Genomic DNA, 14,408 nt, shown 5'->3' on the forward strand with positions numbered 1-14,408 from the left:
TGGTGGTAGGATGATATCCGTAAGTAACAAAGAATGGGGATAATTTAGTTGATGAAGAAGTGGTATTATTATAACAGAACTCTGCCAAAGGTAGATAAGATGACCAATCATCCTGAAGATGAGATATGTAGCAGCGAAGATATTGCTCAAGGGTTTGGTTAAGTCGTTCCGTGAGACCATTTGTCTGGGGGTGAAATGCAGTCGAGTATCGTGAATCAATCTGGATTAGCTTGCATAAAGATTTCCAAAAATTAGAGGTAAATTGAGTACCACGGTCAGTTATAATAACTTTAGGCAATCCATGCAAGCAAACTATATTGTCTAAGAAAACATGAGCTGTTGTGAAAGCTGTAGGAAGACCTTTTAATGGAATGTAATGAGCCAGTCTTGTTAAATGGTCAATGACAACTAAGATAGAATTGTATTGATGGGATTCAGGTAATTCAACAATAAAGTCCATTGATATGGTACTCCAGGGTTTGTCAGGAATAGGCAGAGGAGACAAAAGACCTGATGGTCTTTTGTGAACTAACTTATTTCTGGCGCAGGTATCACAATGTTTTACATAATTTGTTATATAAGCATCCATGAGTGGCCACCAATAATTTCTCCTAGTTAGGTCAATAGTTTTAGAAATACCTGGATGACCCGCAAGTGTTCCATCATGGGTTTGTTTAAGGATGGAAGATCTCATTTGTTGGGGGATGTAAAGTTTAGATTTATGGTAAAAAAGACCAGTATTGGAATCTTTCTGACAGTCTATTCCATGTGGTGGTTCATGCTTTAATTCTTTTAATATATCTTCTTCCAAAGGTGTAAGTAAACCTATAATCTTTTCTTTTGGAATGATTTGGTTGATTTGATCTTGAGTGTCTTGATCATGTTGTCTAGAGAGAGCATCGGCTTTGGTATTCAAGTGTCCCGGTCTGTATGTTAGAAGAAAATTAAAACGATCAAAAAATATCGACCATCTTGCTTGTCGTGCAGACAAAGTCTTACTTGTTTTTAGGAATTCAAGATTTTTATGGTCGGTAAAAATCTTAAAAGGTAGTTTGGAACCTTCTAATAAATGTCTCCAGTGTTCTAGGGCACGTTTTATAGCTAGAAGTTCTTTATCTCCTATGCTATAGTTTTTCTCAGCGCTAGTCAACATCTTCGAATAAAAAGCAATAGGATGAATCTCAGTCATGTTTTTATCCTGTTGTGATAATACTGCACCGATACCTGAGTCAGATGCATCTACTTCAAGAATAAATTCTAAATCAAAGTCTGGCATAGCTAAGATGGGTGCTGTGGTAAAATATTCTTTCAACTTGTTGAAAGCTTGACTTGCGGATTCTGTCCATTTAAATCTTTGTTTTTCACTAGTAAGTGCTGTTAATGGTTTAACGATTGAAGAAAATGTTTTAATAAACTTTCTATAAAAGTTCGCAAAACCAATGAATCGTTGTACAGATTTTGTTGAAGTGGGAGTAGCCCAATTCAAAATTGCTGATACCTTCTCCGGATCCATTTGTATTTTGTTGGGACTGATGATGTAACCCAAGAATTTTATTTCTGTGACATGAAAAGAACATTTTTCCAGTTTAGCATATAATTTGTGTTCTTTTAAACGAGTTAATACCCAGCGTACATGTTTTTCATGTTCCTGTGGTGTTCTAGAATAAATTAGGATGTCATCAAGGTATATTATGACACAAACGTCAATCAGGTCTCGGAATATCTCGTTTATAAAAAACTGAAAAGTTGCTGGGGCATTACTCAGACCAAAAGGCATTACATTATACTGAAAAAGGCCATATCTAGTCCGGAATGCCGTCTTCCATTCGTGACCCTCTTTGATTCTAATCAAATTATAAGCCCCCTTTAAATCTAGTTTGCTGTAAATAGTGGCACCAGTTAGACGCTCCAAAAGTTCTGGTATTAAAGGTAAAGGGTATCTGTTTTTTATTGTGATGTTATTCAATGCCCTATAATCAATAATAGGTCTTATGGTACCATCCTTGTTTCTTACTAGAAACATTCCTGCAGCTGCAGGGGATGTGGAGTGTGAAATAAATCCCTTACGTAAATTTTCGTCTAGGTAATTTCTAATATATTGAAGTTCCTCTTGAGAGAGAGGATAGATCTTACCATGAGGGATTTTAGAACCAGGTATTATATCGATAGGGCAGTCAAAATCCCTATGGGGTGGAAGGTTTTCTGCCTCTTTTAAATTGAATACTTCTGCCAAATCCTGATAACACGAGGGTAAACCATTATCAAGTGACGCTATGGTTTGATGTGGGTAACAAGTCTTTGAACAAAAGGCAGAATCTAATGTTACCTTACCTGAAACCCAATTTATGTTTGGGTTGTGTTTCTTCAACCAAGGATACCCTAAGATGAGAGTATGCTGATGTATGGATATGAGATCAAAGGATAAATATTCAGTGTGTCCTTGGAATGATGTTACAAGCAGGGGAACAGTATGATGTGTGATAGGTCCTTGTTCTATGAATGAACCATCTATTAACTTAATGGAGACAGGGTTTTGTTTGCATATAACTGGTATTTTATTTTTATATACATAGGTGGAATCAATGTAATTGCCAGATGCTCCTGAATCAATTAATGCCTTGGTTTGGATATTTTTCTGGTCCCACTGTAAAGAAATGGACAAAGTCATATGGGTTTCATTTGTAATGCTGTAAATAAAGTCAGTGGTTATTGTCTTACCATTCTTTTGTTTTTTTAACATAGGACAAGTGGATACTGAATGTTCCTTGTGAGCACAGTATAAACAGAGGTTTTCCAACCTCCTTCTAATTTTTTCCTCTGGTGGCAGAGGTCCTCTAAGAACTCCAATCTCCATGGGGTAGTACTGCCATGAGCTCTGTCATGGCTTGTGGTGACTTGGTAAGGTTTCTTGGATGGGATATCATAAGAGGCCCTCTCTGCTCTCCTTTCTCTCAAACGTCGATCCAAAGAGATGCTTAATTTGATAAGCCCCTCAAGAGTATCAGGGATCTCCAGATGTGAAAGTTCATCTTTGAGTGATTCAGACAATCCCAGACGATATTGATTTTTTAAACTGATTTCATTCCACTGAGAGTCCTCTGCCCACATCTGAAACTCAGTGGTATAATCCTCCACATTTCTCTTACCCTGTTTTAAAGACCTTAATCTCGTTTCAGCATTTGAGTATTTGAGTCTTGATATAGACTAGTCAAAGCAGAAAAAAAATCCTGTAATGAATCTAGGATAGGGTTATTGTTTTCAAAAAACCTATTAGCCCAAGTCCTAGGTTCACCTTGTAAAAAAGATATTGTGGTACATACTTTAATGCGCTCAGTGTGATAAGTCTTAGGTCTAAGGGAGAATAATAAGTTACAGGCATTCTTAAATTCCCTGAACTCAGAACGTTTCCCTGAGAAAGGTTGTGGATAATTAATATGAGGTTCAGGTGGATCATGAGGTTTTTGTGAAACATAATCTTTAACTATAGTTTTAAGTGCAGCATTTTCAGTTTGCACTTCAGTTACTGCTCTTGCCAAATAATCAAGTTTGAGATAGACATTATTAAACTCCTTCTTTATTTCATTAGGATCCATAATAGTAAATATTTCAATCAAAAAAGATTTTGATTGTCTTTTGGGCCTGATTATTATGTGGTAATTTGAGCTTTGTAAATCAGGAAACAAGTATTTATGGCAAAAGTTATGAAGGTTAGCCCTAAAATTAGAGCTTGTTGCTCTTTTTTGTATTAATCAGAAAACAACTTCTATGTAGCCTGATTAAACAATATGAGACATTTAATATATGATGAATTTTAGTATTAACTACAAACTTATGTGTTAATAAAGATAAGGATATAATAATGAGATACATATCATATGTTCAATATATATCGAAAGGAAGCCACGGAAGGAGTAGATATACTGACATGGTCTGAAACAGTAATGATAGTAACAAAAATAGAACTCCTTTACTTCACGCAATCACACACATCCTAAAATATTTACAGGTTCAGACACTCCGCAGACACACATTGTTTGTTTGTAATGGATATTGCAGATAATAGGATTTGCCCAATAATTCAGAATGGTGACAACAATATGCAGGTAAGAAGCTTAAAGGCTTTAGTTTGGTTCGTGTACGTTACCACCATAAGGACCGTGAGTGTTCCGTTACCGCATTGGGAGATCCGTGTCTGGGACAGGCAGCGTGTGTGAATGCGGCTTACTTCCGGGTAGCGGTAAAAAAGTAGATCCGGCCGTTCAGTGATCCAGACTCGGTAATAACAAAGTTGCACAAAAACATATGAGATTCAAAAAGGTAACAAAAGTAAATATTGGAACGATACTTAGCACAGAATACAAGTGATAGGAGACCTGAAATAGGAATAGCTACATCAGAGTAGGTATGACTTCAATAATCAGGCAGTAAATGAATGCAACAGGTAGTCCTTAAATAGGAAGGAGATCACATAGGAGGAGTTAGAGTTAAAGGTATACCACATTGACAGACTAAGGAGACTCATCTTACAAAAGGCTGATAAAGCTGAAACGTTGCGATGTGATCAGTAGTCTGTGTACTACACTAAAGAGAGGAGAAAAGAATCAGAGCGCTCTGAATATTTTATAGCAAAGATCGAGCAGTTTTAAGCTTGAAAAATTGGGACGTTGAAAACCCCGGTAATCTGCTCTTCCAATTGGCCACCCACTAATCACGTGACCGGAGCTCACAGACGCCTAGATTACGAGTTTTGCGCTATAGAGGGTGTGAAACGAACACAACAAAAGTTGTATTATTTCCCCCTCCATAGCGCTGCCATTACAAGTTTCTGAAAAGTCGCCTTGTGCATGCACTTTGTTGGCGATAAGCTCCATACCGCACAAAATCCAAGGGCTGATTTGACGTGCTCGTGCACACTTTCCCCATAGACATCAATGGGAGAGAGTGTTAGAAAAAAACTAACACCTGAAGCGCAGAAAGGCGATCGCCGTAACGCAACCCCATTGATGTCTATGGGGAAAAAAATGTTACGTTTAAACCTAACACCCTGACATACACCCCAAGTCTAAACACCCCTAATCTGCTGTCCACAACATTGCCAACAATATAATAAAGTTATTAACCCCTATTCCCTTGCACCCGACATGCCAGACACTATAATAAAGCTATTAACCCCAATTTTGCCGCTCCCTGACATCGCCGCAACTAAATAAAGTTATTAACCCTTAAACCTTTTGCCTCCCACATCACTTACCTGTGAAATTTAAAAAAATGAAGTTTAAACTAACAATTAACCTAATATAATACATAACATAACATAATTATACTAAAATTAAAATAACTACCAATTAAATAAACTATATTACACATTAAAAAAAACTAACACTACTAAACAAATAAGTCTAAAATTACAAAAAATACTAAATTACAAAAAATAACAAACACTAAATTACGAAAAATAACAAACCAAATTATCAAAAATAAAAACAATTACACCTCATCTAATAGCCCTATAAAAATAAGAAGCCCACCCAAATTAAAAAAAACCCTAGTTTACAATAAACTACCAATAGCCCTTAAAAGGGCATTTTGTAGGGCATTGCCCTAAAGAAATCATCTCTTTTATATGTAAAAAATTACAAAGACCCCCCAACAGTAAAACTCACAACCCAACCAGCCCCCCAAAATAAAAAACCTAACTCTAACAAAAACCTAAGCTACCCATTACTCTGAAAACGGAATTTGTATGGGCAATGCCCTTAAAAGGGCATTCAGCTCTTTTACATTGCCCTTAATAGGGGTTAATGACTTTATTATAGTGGTGGTGATGTCGGGGAGCAGCAGAATAGGGGTTAATAACTTTTATTAGTGACGGTGATGTCGGGAGCGGCAGATTAGGGGTTAATAAGTTTTAAATAGTGTTTGCAATGCGGGAGGGCGGCGGAATAGGGGTTAATAGGTAGTTTATGGGTGTTAGTGTACTTTGTAACATTTTAGTTATGCGTCTTGTGTAACAGTTTTGTTGCGCAAAACTCTTAACTACTGGTCTCAGATAGCAGAATGGATCGTGTTGGTATAGGCTGGAACACAAGCATTTTAGAATCACTGCACAACCTGTAATACCGGCGCTATAGAAATCCCACGCAAAAACATCATTTTTTGAGTGCGGGACTGATGTTGTGTTACAGGCTAAAATGCTTGCGGTACAGATATACCGACAAGACTCGTAATGGCTGCATTACTGTATTTAGGCTGAAATAGCATTAAAACCGTAACGCAAAACTCGGAATCTGGGTGAGAGATAGCTTCCATACCATCAGAGGAGAACGCAGAGGGATCAGGAACTGGTAAGAGCAGAGAAAAAAACGTTTTTTCGCATTCCGGTGAGTTTTGTTGTCTTAGACTTGGATACCACATAAGAACTGCCTATTCTTATGCTATATCATAGACTTATGTGAGACGGTCCTACTTATGTCACACGTCTTATTTGACCCTTAACAAAGGACTCTGGGTCCCAGACTGAGTAACATTTATTCAGAGAACTAACCATCAAGGATTATTCTATCTATTTAGAGATAAAGTGAATAGATTCCACACTGCATTGCCTCAGTTACAGATCACTTTCCAAGCATCCGTAGTAGTAGCTATTTTTTAAGCAGCTACTTTTTTTTCAGCAGCAACATTTTATACATTTTGTTTGTTTTAGAAGACTACCGGTGGCCGTAGAATACTTTACTAAATTATTTTAATAGAATTGTTGATACAGCAATAACGTTTTTGTGTAGACACGCATTATATTACATTTAGTCAACATTCAATTGTTATATATTTTTGTATAGCTGACTCTTTTAGGCGCACCCTTTACTTTTTTGCATCTTTTATTATTTAAAAGTTTGGATATACCTTTATTTGAAGGGGAGCAACGCTATACACATTAAAAGGGTTTTCCTTTTTGTTTTACCTGTGAGGTTTTATCGAGTCATTACCTTGTCACATACGTGCAGAGCTGTCATTAAAAGCGTGGCGCCTATACTGGGTCTGTACAAACACCACCGAGGGCCCTTTAAATTCTCTGATTTGAAAAACCTGTAGGGGAAAAAGTGGGTTGTCCATATTTGAGGTATATATAAAAAATCAGTGATATTATGTGTTGTGAATGAGGTTCTTATAACATGGTAATGTGGCTGCAAATATCACAGGTGCTTCAGACAAGACAGGGAGATCCAGCTTTAGATAATCAGTTGTGTGATTGCATGCGAGTACAGAAGCATTTGTATTGTTCCTTTGTAACCTGTAACACTGGGCAGACTCTCTCTCTGTCTGACTAGTGCTACACATATACAGTATGTGATGGTTATCAGTATACAGATGTACTTATATGAGTGCTTGGTTAGATAAAAAAAGGGATATATAATACACAGTGCACAACATAATGGTCCAGACTGGAACACAACTAAGGCACGGTATCAGGAGGAGATAAAAGGTTACAACACACACACGCATATACACACACACATATACACATACATACACACACACACACACACACACATACACTGTCAGGGTATCTGAGTATTATTAAATAATATATATATATATATAAATATATATATATATATAAAGATATATATATATGTATATTTATCTGCACATAGATTTATGATAAGACAACAGAATTAATTATATATGAGACTATTTGCATCAGTTTACTGTAAAATAAATACAAAGTTGCCTGTAAAATAAAAATAAACCCTAAGATAGCTACAATGTAACTATTAGTTATATTGTAGCTATCTTAGGCCTAGACTTGGAGTTTGGCGTTAGCCGTGAAAACCAGCGTTAGAGGCTCCTAACGCTGGTTTTAGGCTACCGCCGGTATTTGGAGTCACTCAAAATAGGGTCTAACGCTCACTTTTCAGCCGTGACTTTTCCATACCGCAGATCCCCTTACGTCAATTGCGTATCCTATCTTTTCAATGGGATCTTTCTAACTCCGGTATTTAGAGTCGTGTTTGAAGTGAGCGTTAGACATCTAACGACAAAACTCCAGCCGCAGGAAAAAAGTCAGTAGTTAAGAGCTTTCTGGGCTAACGCCGGTTTATAAAGCTCTTAACTACTGTGCTCTAAAGTACACTAACACCCATAAACTACCTATGTACCCCTAAACCGAGGTCCCCCCACATCGCCGACACTCGAATAAATTTTTTTAACCCCTAATCTGCCGACCGCCACCTACGTTATCATTATGTACCCCTAATCTGCTGCCCCTAACACCGCCAACCCCTGTATTATATTTATTAACCCCTAACCTGCCCCCCACAACGTCGCCTCCACCTACCTACACTTATTAACCCCTAATCTTCCGACCACAAAGCGCCGCCACCTACGATATCCTTATGTACCCCTAATCTGCTGCCCCTAACACCGCCGACCCCTATATTATATTTATTAACCCCTAATCTGCCCCCCACAACGTCGCAGCCAGCTACCTACAATAATTAACCCCTAATCTGCCGACCGCAAAGCGCCGCCACCTACGTTATCCTTATGTACCCCTAATCTGCTGCCCCTAACACCGCAGACCCCTATATTATATTTATTAACCCCTAATCTGCCCCCCACAACGTTGCCTCCACCTGCCTACACTTATTAACCCCTAATCTGCCGACCGGACCTCACCGCTATTCTAATAAATGTATTAACCCCTAAAGCTAAGTCTAACCCTAACACTAACACCCCCCTAAGTTAAATATAATTTTAATCTAACTAAATTAATTAACTCTTATTAAATAAATTATTCCTATTTAAAGATAAATACTTACCTGTAAAATAAATCCTAATATAGCTACAATATAAATTATAATTATATTATAGCTATTTTAGGATTAATATTTATTTTACAGGTAACTTTGTATTTATTTTAACCAGGTACAATAGCTATTAAATAGTTAAGAACTATTTAATAGCTAAAATAATTAAAATAATTACAAATTTACCTGTAAAAGAAATCCTAACCTAAGTTACAATTAAACCTAACACTACACTATCAATAAATTAATTAAATAAACTACCTACAATTAACCTAACACTACACTATCAATAAATTAATTAAATACAATTCCTACAAATAACAACAATTAAATAAACTAGCTAAAGTACAAAAAATAAAAAAGAACTAAGTTACAAAAAATAAAAAAATATTTACAAACATAAGAAAAATATTACAACAATTTTAAACTAATTACACCTACTCTAAGCCCCCTAATAAAATAACAAAGCCCCCCAAAATAAAAAAATGCCCTACCCTATTCTAAATAACTAAAGTTCAAAGCTCTTTTACCTTACCAGCCCTGAACAGGGCCCTTTGCGGGGCATACCCCAAGAAGTTCAGCTCTTTTGCCTGTAAAAAAAAGCATACAATACCCAAGCCCCCCAACATTACAATCCACCACCCACACACCCCTAATCTAACCCAAACCCCCCTTAAATAAACCTAACACTAAGCCCCTGAAGATCTTCCTACCTTGTCTTCACCTCACCGGGTTCAACGATCTGTCCAGAAGAGCTCCTCCGATGTCCTGATCCAAGCCCAAGCGGGGGGCTGAAGAGGTCCATGATCCGGCTGAAGTCTTCATCCAAGCGGGAGCTGAAGAGGTCCATGATCCGGATGAAGTCTTCATCCAAGCGGGAGCTGAAGAGGTCCATGATCTGGATGAAGTCTTCTATCAACGGCATCTTCAATCCTCTTTCTTCCGGATCCATCTTGCAGACCTCCGACGCGGAACATCCTCTTCTCCCGATGCCTACTAGCCGAATGACGGTTCCTTTAAGGGATGTCATCCAAGATGGCGTCCCTCGAATTCCAATTGGCTGATAGGATTCTATCAGCCAATCGGAATTAAGGTAGGAATATTCTGATTGGCTGATGGAATCAGCCAATCAGAATCAAGTTCAATCCGATTGGCTGATCCAATCAGCCAATCAGATTGAGCTTGCATTCTATTGGCTGATCGGAACAGCCAATAGAATGCGAGCTCAATCTGATTGGCTGATTGGATCAGCCAATCGGATTGAACTTGATTCTGATTGGCTGATTCCATCAGCCAATCAGAATATTCCTACCTTAATTTCGATTGGCTGATAGAATCCTATCAGCCAATCGGAATTCGAGGGACGCCATCTTGGATGACGTCCCTTAAAGGAACCGTCATTCGGCTAGTAGGCGTCGGGAGAAGAGGATGTTCCGCGTCGGAGGTCTGCAAGATGGATCCGGAAGAAAGAAGATTGAAGATGCCGTTGATAGAAGATTTCATCCGGATCATGGACCTCTTCAGCTCCCGCTTGGATGAAGACTTCAGCCGGATCATGGACCTCTTCAGCCCCCCGCTTGGGCTTGGATCAGGACATCGGAGGAGCTCTTCAGGATGGATCGGTGAACCTGGCAGGGTGAAGATAAGGTTGGAAGATCTTCAGGGGCTTAGTGTTAGGTTTATTTAAGGGGGGTTTGGGTTAGATTAGGGGTATGTGGGTGGTGGGTTGTAATGTTGGGGGGGGGTATTGTATGTTTTTTTTTACAGGCAAAAGAGCTGAATTCTTTGGGGCATGCCCCGCAAAGGGCCCTGTTCAGGGCTGGTAAGGTAAAAGAGCTTTGAACTTTAGTAATATAGAATAGAGTATCGCATTTTTTTTATTTTGGGGGGCTTTGTTATTTTATTAGGGGGCTTAGAGTAGGTGTAATTAGTTTAAAATTGTTGTAATATATTTCTAATGTTTGTAAATATTTTTTTATTTTTTGTAACTTAGTTCTTTTTTATTTTTTGTACTTTAGCTAGTTAATTTAATTGTATTTATTTGTAGGAATTGTAATTGTAGGTAGTTTATTTAATTAATTTATTGATAATGTAGTGTTAGGTTTAATTGTAACTTAGGTTAGGATTTATTTTACAGGTAATTTTGTAATTATTTTAACTATTTTAGCTATTAAATAGTTCTTAACTATTTAATAGCTATTGTACCTGGTTAAAATAAATACAAAGTTACCTGTAAAATAAATATAAATCCTAAAATAGCTATAATATAATTATAATTTATATTGTAGCTATATTAGGATTTATTTTACAGGTAAGTATTTAGCTTTAAATAGGAATAATTTATTTAATAAGAGTTAATTAATTTCGTTAGATGTAAATTATATTTAACTTAGGGGGGTGTTAGGGTTAGACTTGGCTTTAGGGGTTAATACATTTATTAGAATAGCGGTGAGCTCCAGTCGGCAGATTAGGGGTTAATAATTGAAGTTAGGTGTTGGCGATGTTAGGGAGGGCAGATTAGGGGTTAATACTATTTATTATAGGGTTAGTGAGGCGGATTAGGGGTTAATAACTTTATTATAGTAGCGCTCAGGTCCGGTCAGCAGATTAGGGGTTAATAAGTGTAGGCAGGTGGAGGCGACGTTGTGGGGGGCAGATTAGGGGTTAATAAATATAATACAGGGGTCGGCGATGTTAGGGCAGCAGATTAGCGGTACATAGGGATAATGCAAGTAGCGGCGGTTTACGGAGCGGCAGATTAGGGGTTAAAAAAAATATGCAGGGGTCAGCGATAGCGGGGGCGGCAGATTAGGGGTTAATAAGTGTAAGGTTAGGGGTGTTTAGACTTGGGGTACATGTTAGAGTGTTAGGTGCAGACGTAGGAAGTGTTTCCGCATAGCAAACAATGGGGCAGCGTTAGGAGCTGAACGCGGCTTTTTTTCAGGTGTTAGGGTTTTTTTTCAGCTCAAACAGCCCCATTGTTTCCTATGGAAGAATCGTGCACAAGCACGTTTTTGAGGCTGGCCGCTTGCGTAAGCAACTCTGGTATCGAGAGTTGAAGCTGCGTTAAATATGCTCTACGCTCCTTTTTTGGAGCCTAACGCAGCCTTTATGTGGACTCTCAATACCAGAGTTATTTTTATGGTGCGGCCAGAAAAAAGCCAGCGTTAGTTTTTCGGGTCGTTACCGACAAAACTCCAAATCTAGCCGTAAGGGTTTATTTTATCGGTAAGTATTTAGTTTTAAATTGGAATAATTTAGTGAATTGTAGTAATTTTATTTAGATTTATCTAAATTATATTTAAGTTAGGGGATGTTAGGGTTAGGGTTAGACAGGTTTAGGGGTTAATAACTTTATTATAGTGGCGGCGACGTTGGGGGCGGCAGATTAGGAGTTAATAAATGTAGGTAGGTGTTGGCGACATTGGGGGAGGCAGATTAGGGGTTCATAAATAAAAGGTAGGTGTCGGCAATGTTGGGGTGGCAGATTAGGGGTTCATAACTATAACGTAGGTGGCGGCGGTGTCCGGAGCAGCAGATTAGGGGTTAATAATATAATGCAGGCGTCAGCGATGTCGGGGGCGGCAGATTAGGGGTTAATAAGTGTAAGATTAGGGGTGTTTAGACTCGGGGTTCATGTTAGGGTGTTAGGTGTAGACATAAAATGTATTTCCCTATAGGAATCAATGGGGCTGCGTTAGGAGCTTTACACTGCTTTTTTGCAGGTGTTAGTTTTTTTTTCAGCCGGCTCTTCCTATGGGGAAATCGTGCACAAGCACGTTTTAGCAGCTCACCGCTAACGTAAGCAGCGCTGGTATTGAGGTGAGATGTGGAGCAAAATTTTGCTCTTCGCTCACTTTTTTGTGACTAACGCCGGGTTTGTAAAAACCCGTAATACCAGCGCTGTCTGCAAGTGAGCGGTGAGCATAAACTGCTTGTTAGCACCGCACAGCCTCTAACGCAAAACTCATAATCTAGGCAATAATATCTTAAGGATTAAAACTGTCTTAAAATTAATAACACTATTATTTTCATTTCAGATCTGCATCTGGTATTGCCATGCATTCAAAATTCATTAAAAATATGAAATACATTGCATTCCTATTGGGATGCAATACAATGCCAGAAAGCTGTGATTATAAGAAGAGTAAATGATTAATAGTATAAATGTTTATTAATATGATCACTAAGAACAGGCTTGTATTTGGTATTGGAATGATCAGAAAAATTACATTATACCATCCTATCTATAATTCAAATTGTAAGTGATTAATGCAAAAAGTTATAATAGTTTAAAAATTATAATAGTTTAAATAATCACTTTATAAGGATATATTAAAGTGTAGCAAAAATGGATGATAATATTTCTGGTTCTCTGCTGCTCCCTAGGGGATTGGAACTGGTATGACAGCCAAATAAATTGTCTATTAAAATACATGCAATTCCAGGTGACCAATGAGATGTTCAGCTCCGTTAGGGCCAATCCAAGACAGCACCGTGGGCGTAACCAAAAACAGATCACCAATTATTAGAATTTAAGAAAGGCAGAATGCAAGGGAAAAAAACACAGTTTGTTGTCTGCTGAAACCGTGTGATTAAGCTTGCTGCGATACTTGGGAACACAATCAAATATCAAAAGCTGAGACTAGCTTCTGGATCTATGCAATAACTTCTTTTCTTCGTATGAGTTGATCTGAAAATATTTGGAAAAGATTGAACTACAAATTGGCTCAAACTGGTGATGTATGATTGTTCTATTTTTTTTGTTATTTAAATCAAAGGTATTTGGTAACAAATTGCAGTTCAGCAATTTTGAAAAGGTATTTTATATTTTAGACTCATATTCACAGTCCTGTGTAGTTTAAAACTAGTCTTTTGTTTGCAAAATAAATTATAGTTGCAGCCACATAAATATATTTTAAAATTTGTCTTAATTGTAGATAATTAAGAATTTATTTCATCTCAGACAACTTGGCATAGAAATTGACTGGCAAAGTGTATTGTTCTATTGTTTAACTAACCACTGTTAAAGTTAGTGGCTCATATCTTGGCATCTCATTGTGGTATTTTAATGAAATTCAACTGCGAACAAGGTTAATAAATAAGGTAACTTTTGTGATCTTTGTATAGTTTGATTCAGATCTGGGTTTTTACAAATATATTTCAATGTGTCTATAAATTTTAACTAATACAAATAATTTAGGAATTTACATTAATTTTACTGTTTGGTATATGCATGTTCATTGGGGTTTTATTTGAAAGAATAATTATTAAATATATTGTATTATAACCCAGCTATATACTGACAGCACACACACACACACACACACACGCACATGCACACACATGCACACACATACACACACACACACATATACATACACACACATACATATACATACACACACACATACACATACACACACACACATATACACACACACATACATACACACATACACACACATATACACACACACATATACACACACACATACATACACATACATACACACATACACACACACACACACACATACATACTTGCACACACATACTTACACACACACATATACAAATAAATACAAACACATACATACC

At 37.4% G+C, this 14,408-nt stretch overlaps 1 protein-coding gene across 1 annotated transcript in view; it reads right to left on the reverse strand.

Moving 5' to 3' along the window:
• The window catches only part of LOC128635651 (alpha-N-acetylgalactosaminide alpha-2,6-sialyltransferase 1), a 129,915-nt gene that overhangs the window by 22,093 nt on the left and 93,414 nt on the right, over positions 1-14,408 (reverse strand). The window contains exon 7 of the mRNA XM_053688739.1: positions 6,984-7,083. Within this exon, the coding sequence (XP_053544714.1) occupies positions 6,984-7,083 (100 nt within the window). The remainder of the gene's footprint in view (positions 1-6,983; positions 7,084-14,408) is intronic.

The sequence above is a fragment of the Bombina bombina genome, chromosome 1 (assembly GCF_027579735.1).
Source record: "Bombina bombina isolate aBomBom1 chromosome 1, aBomBom1.pri, whole genome shotgun sequence".
Lineage (NCBI taxonomy): Eukaryota > Metazoa > Chordata > Amphibia > Anura > Bombinatoridae > Bombina > Bombina bombina.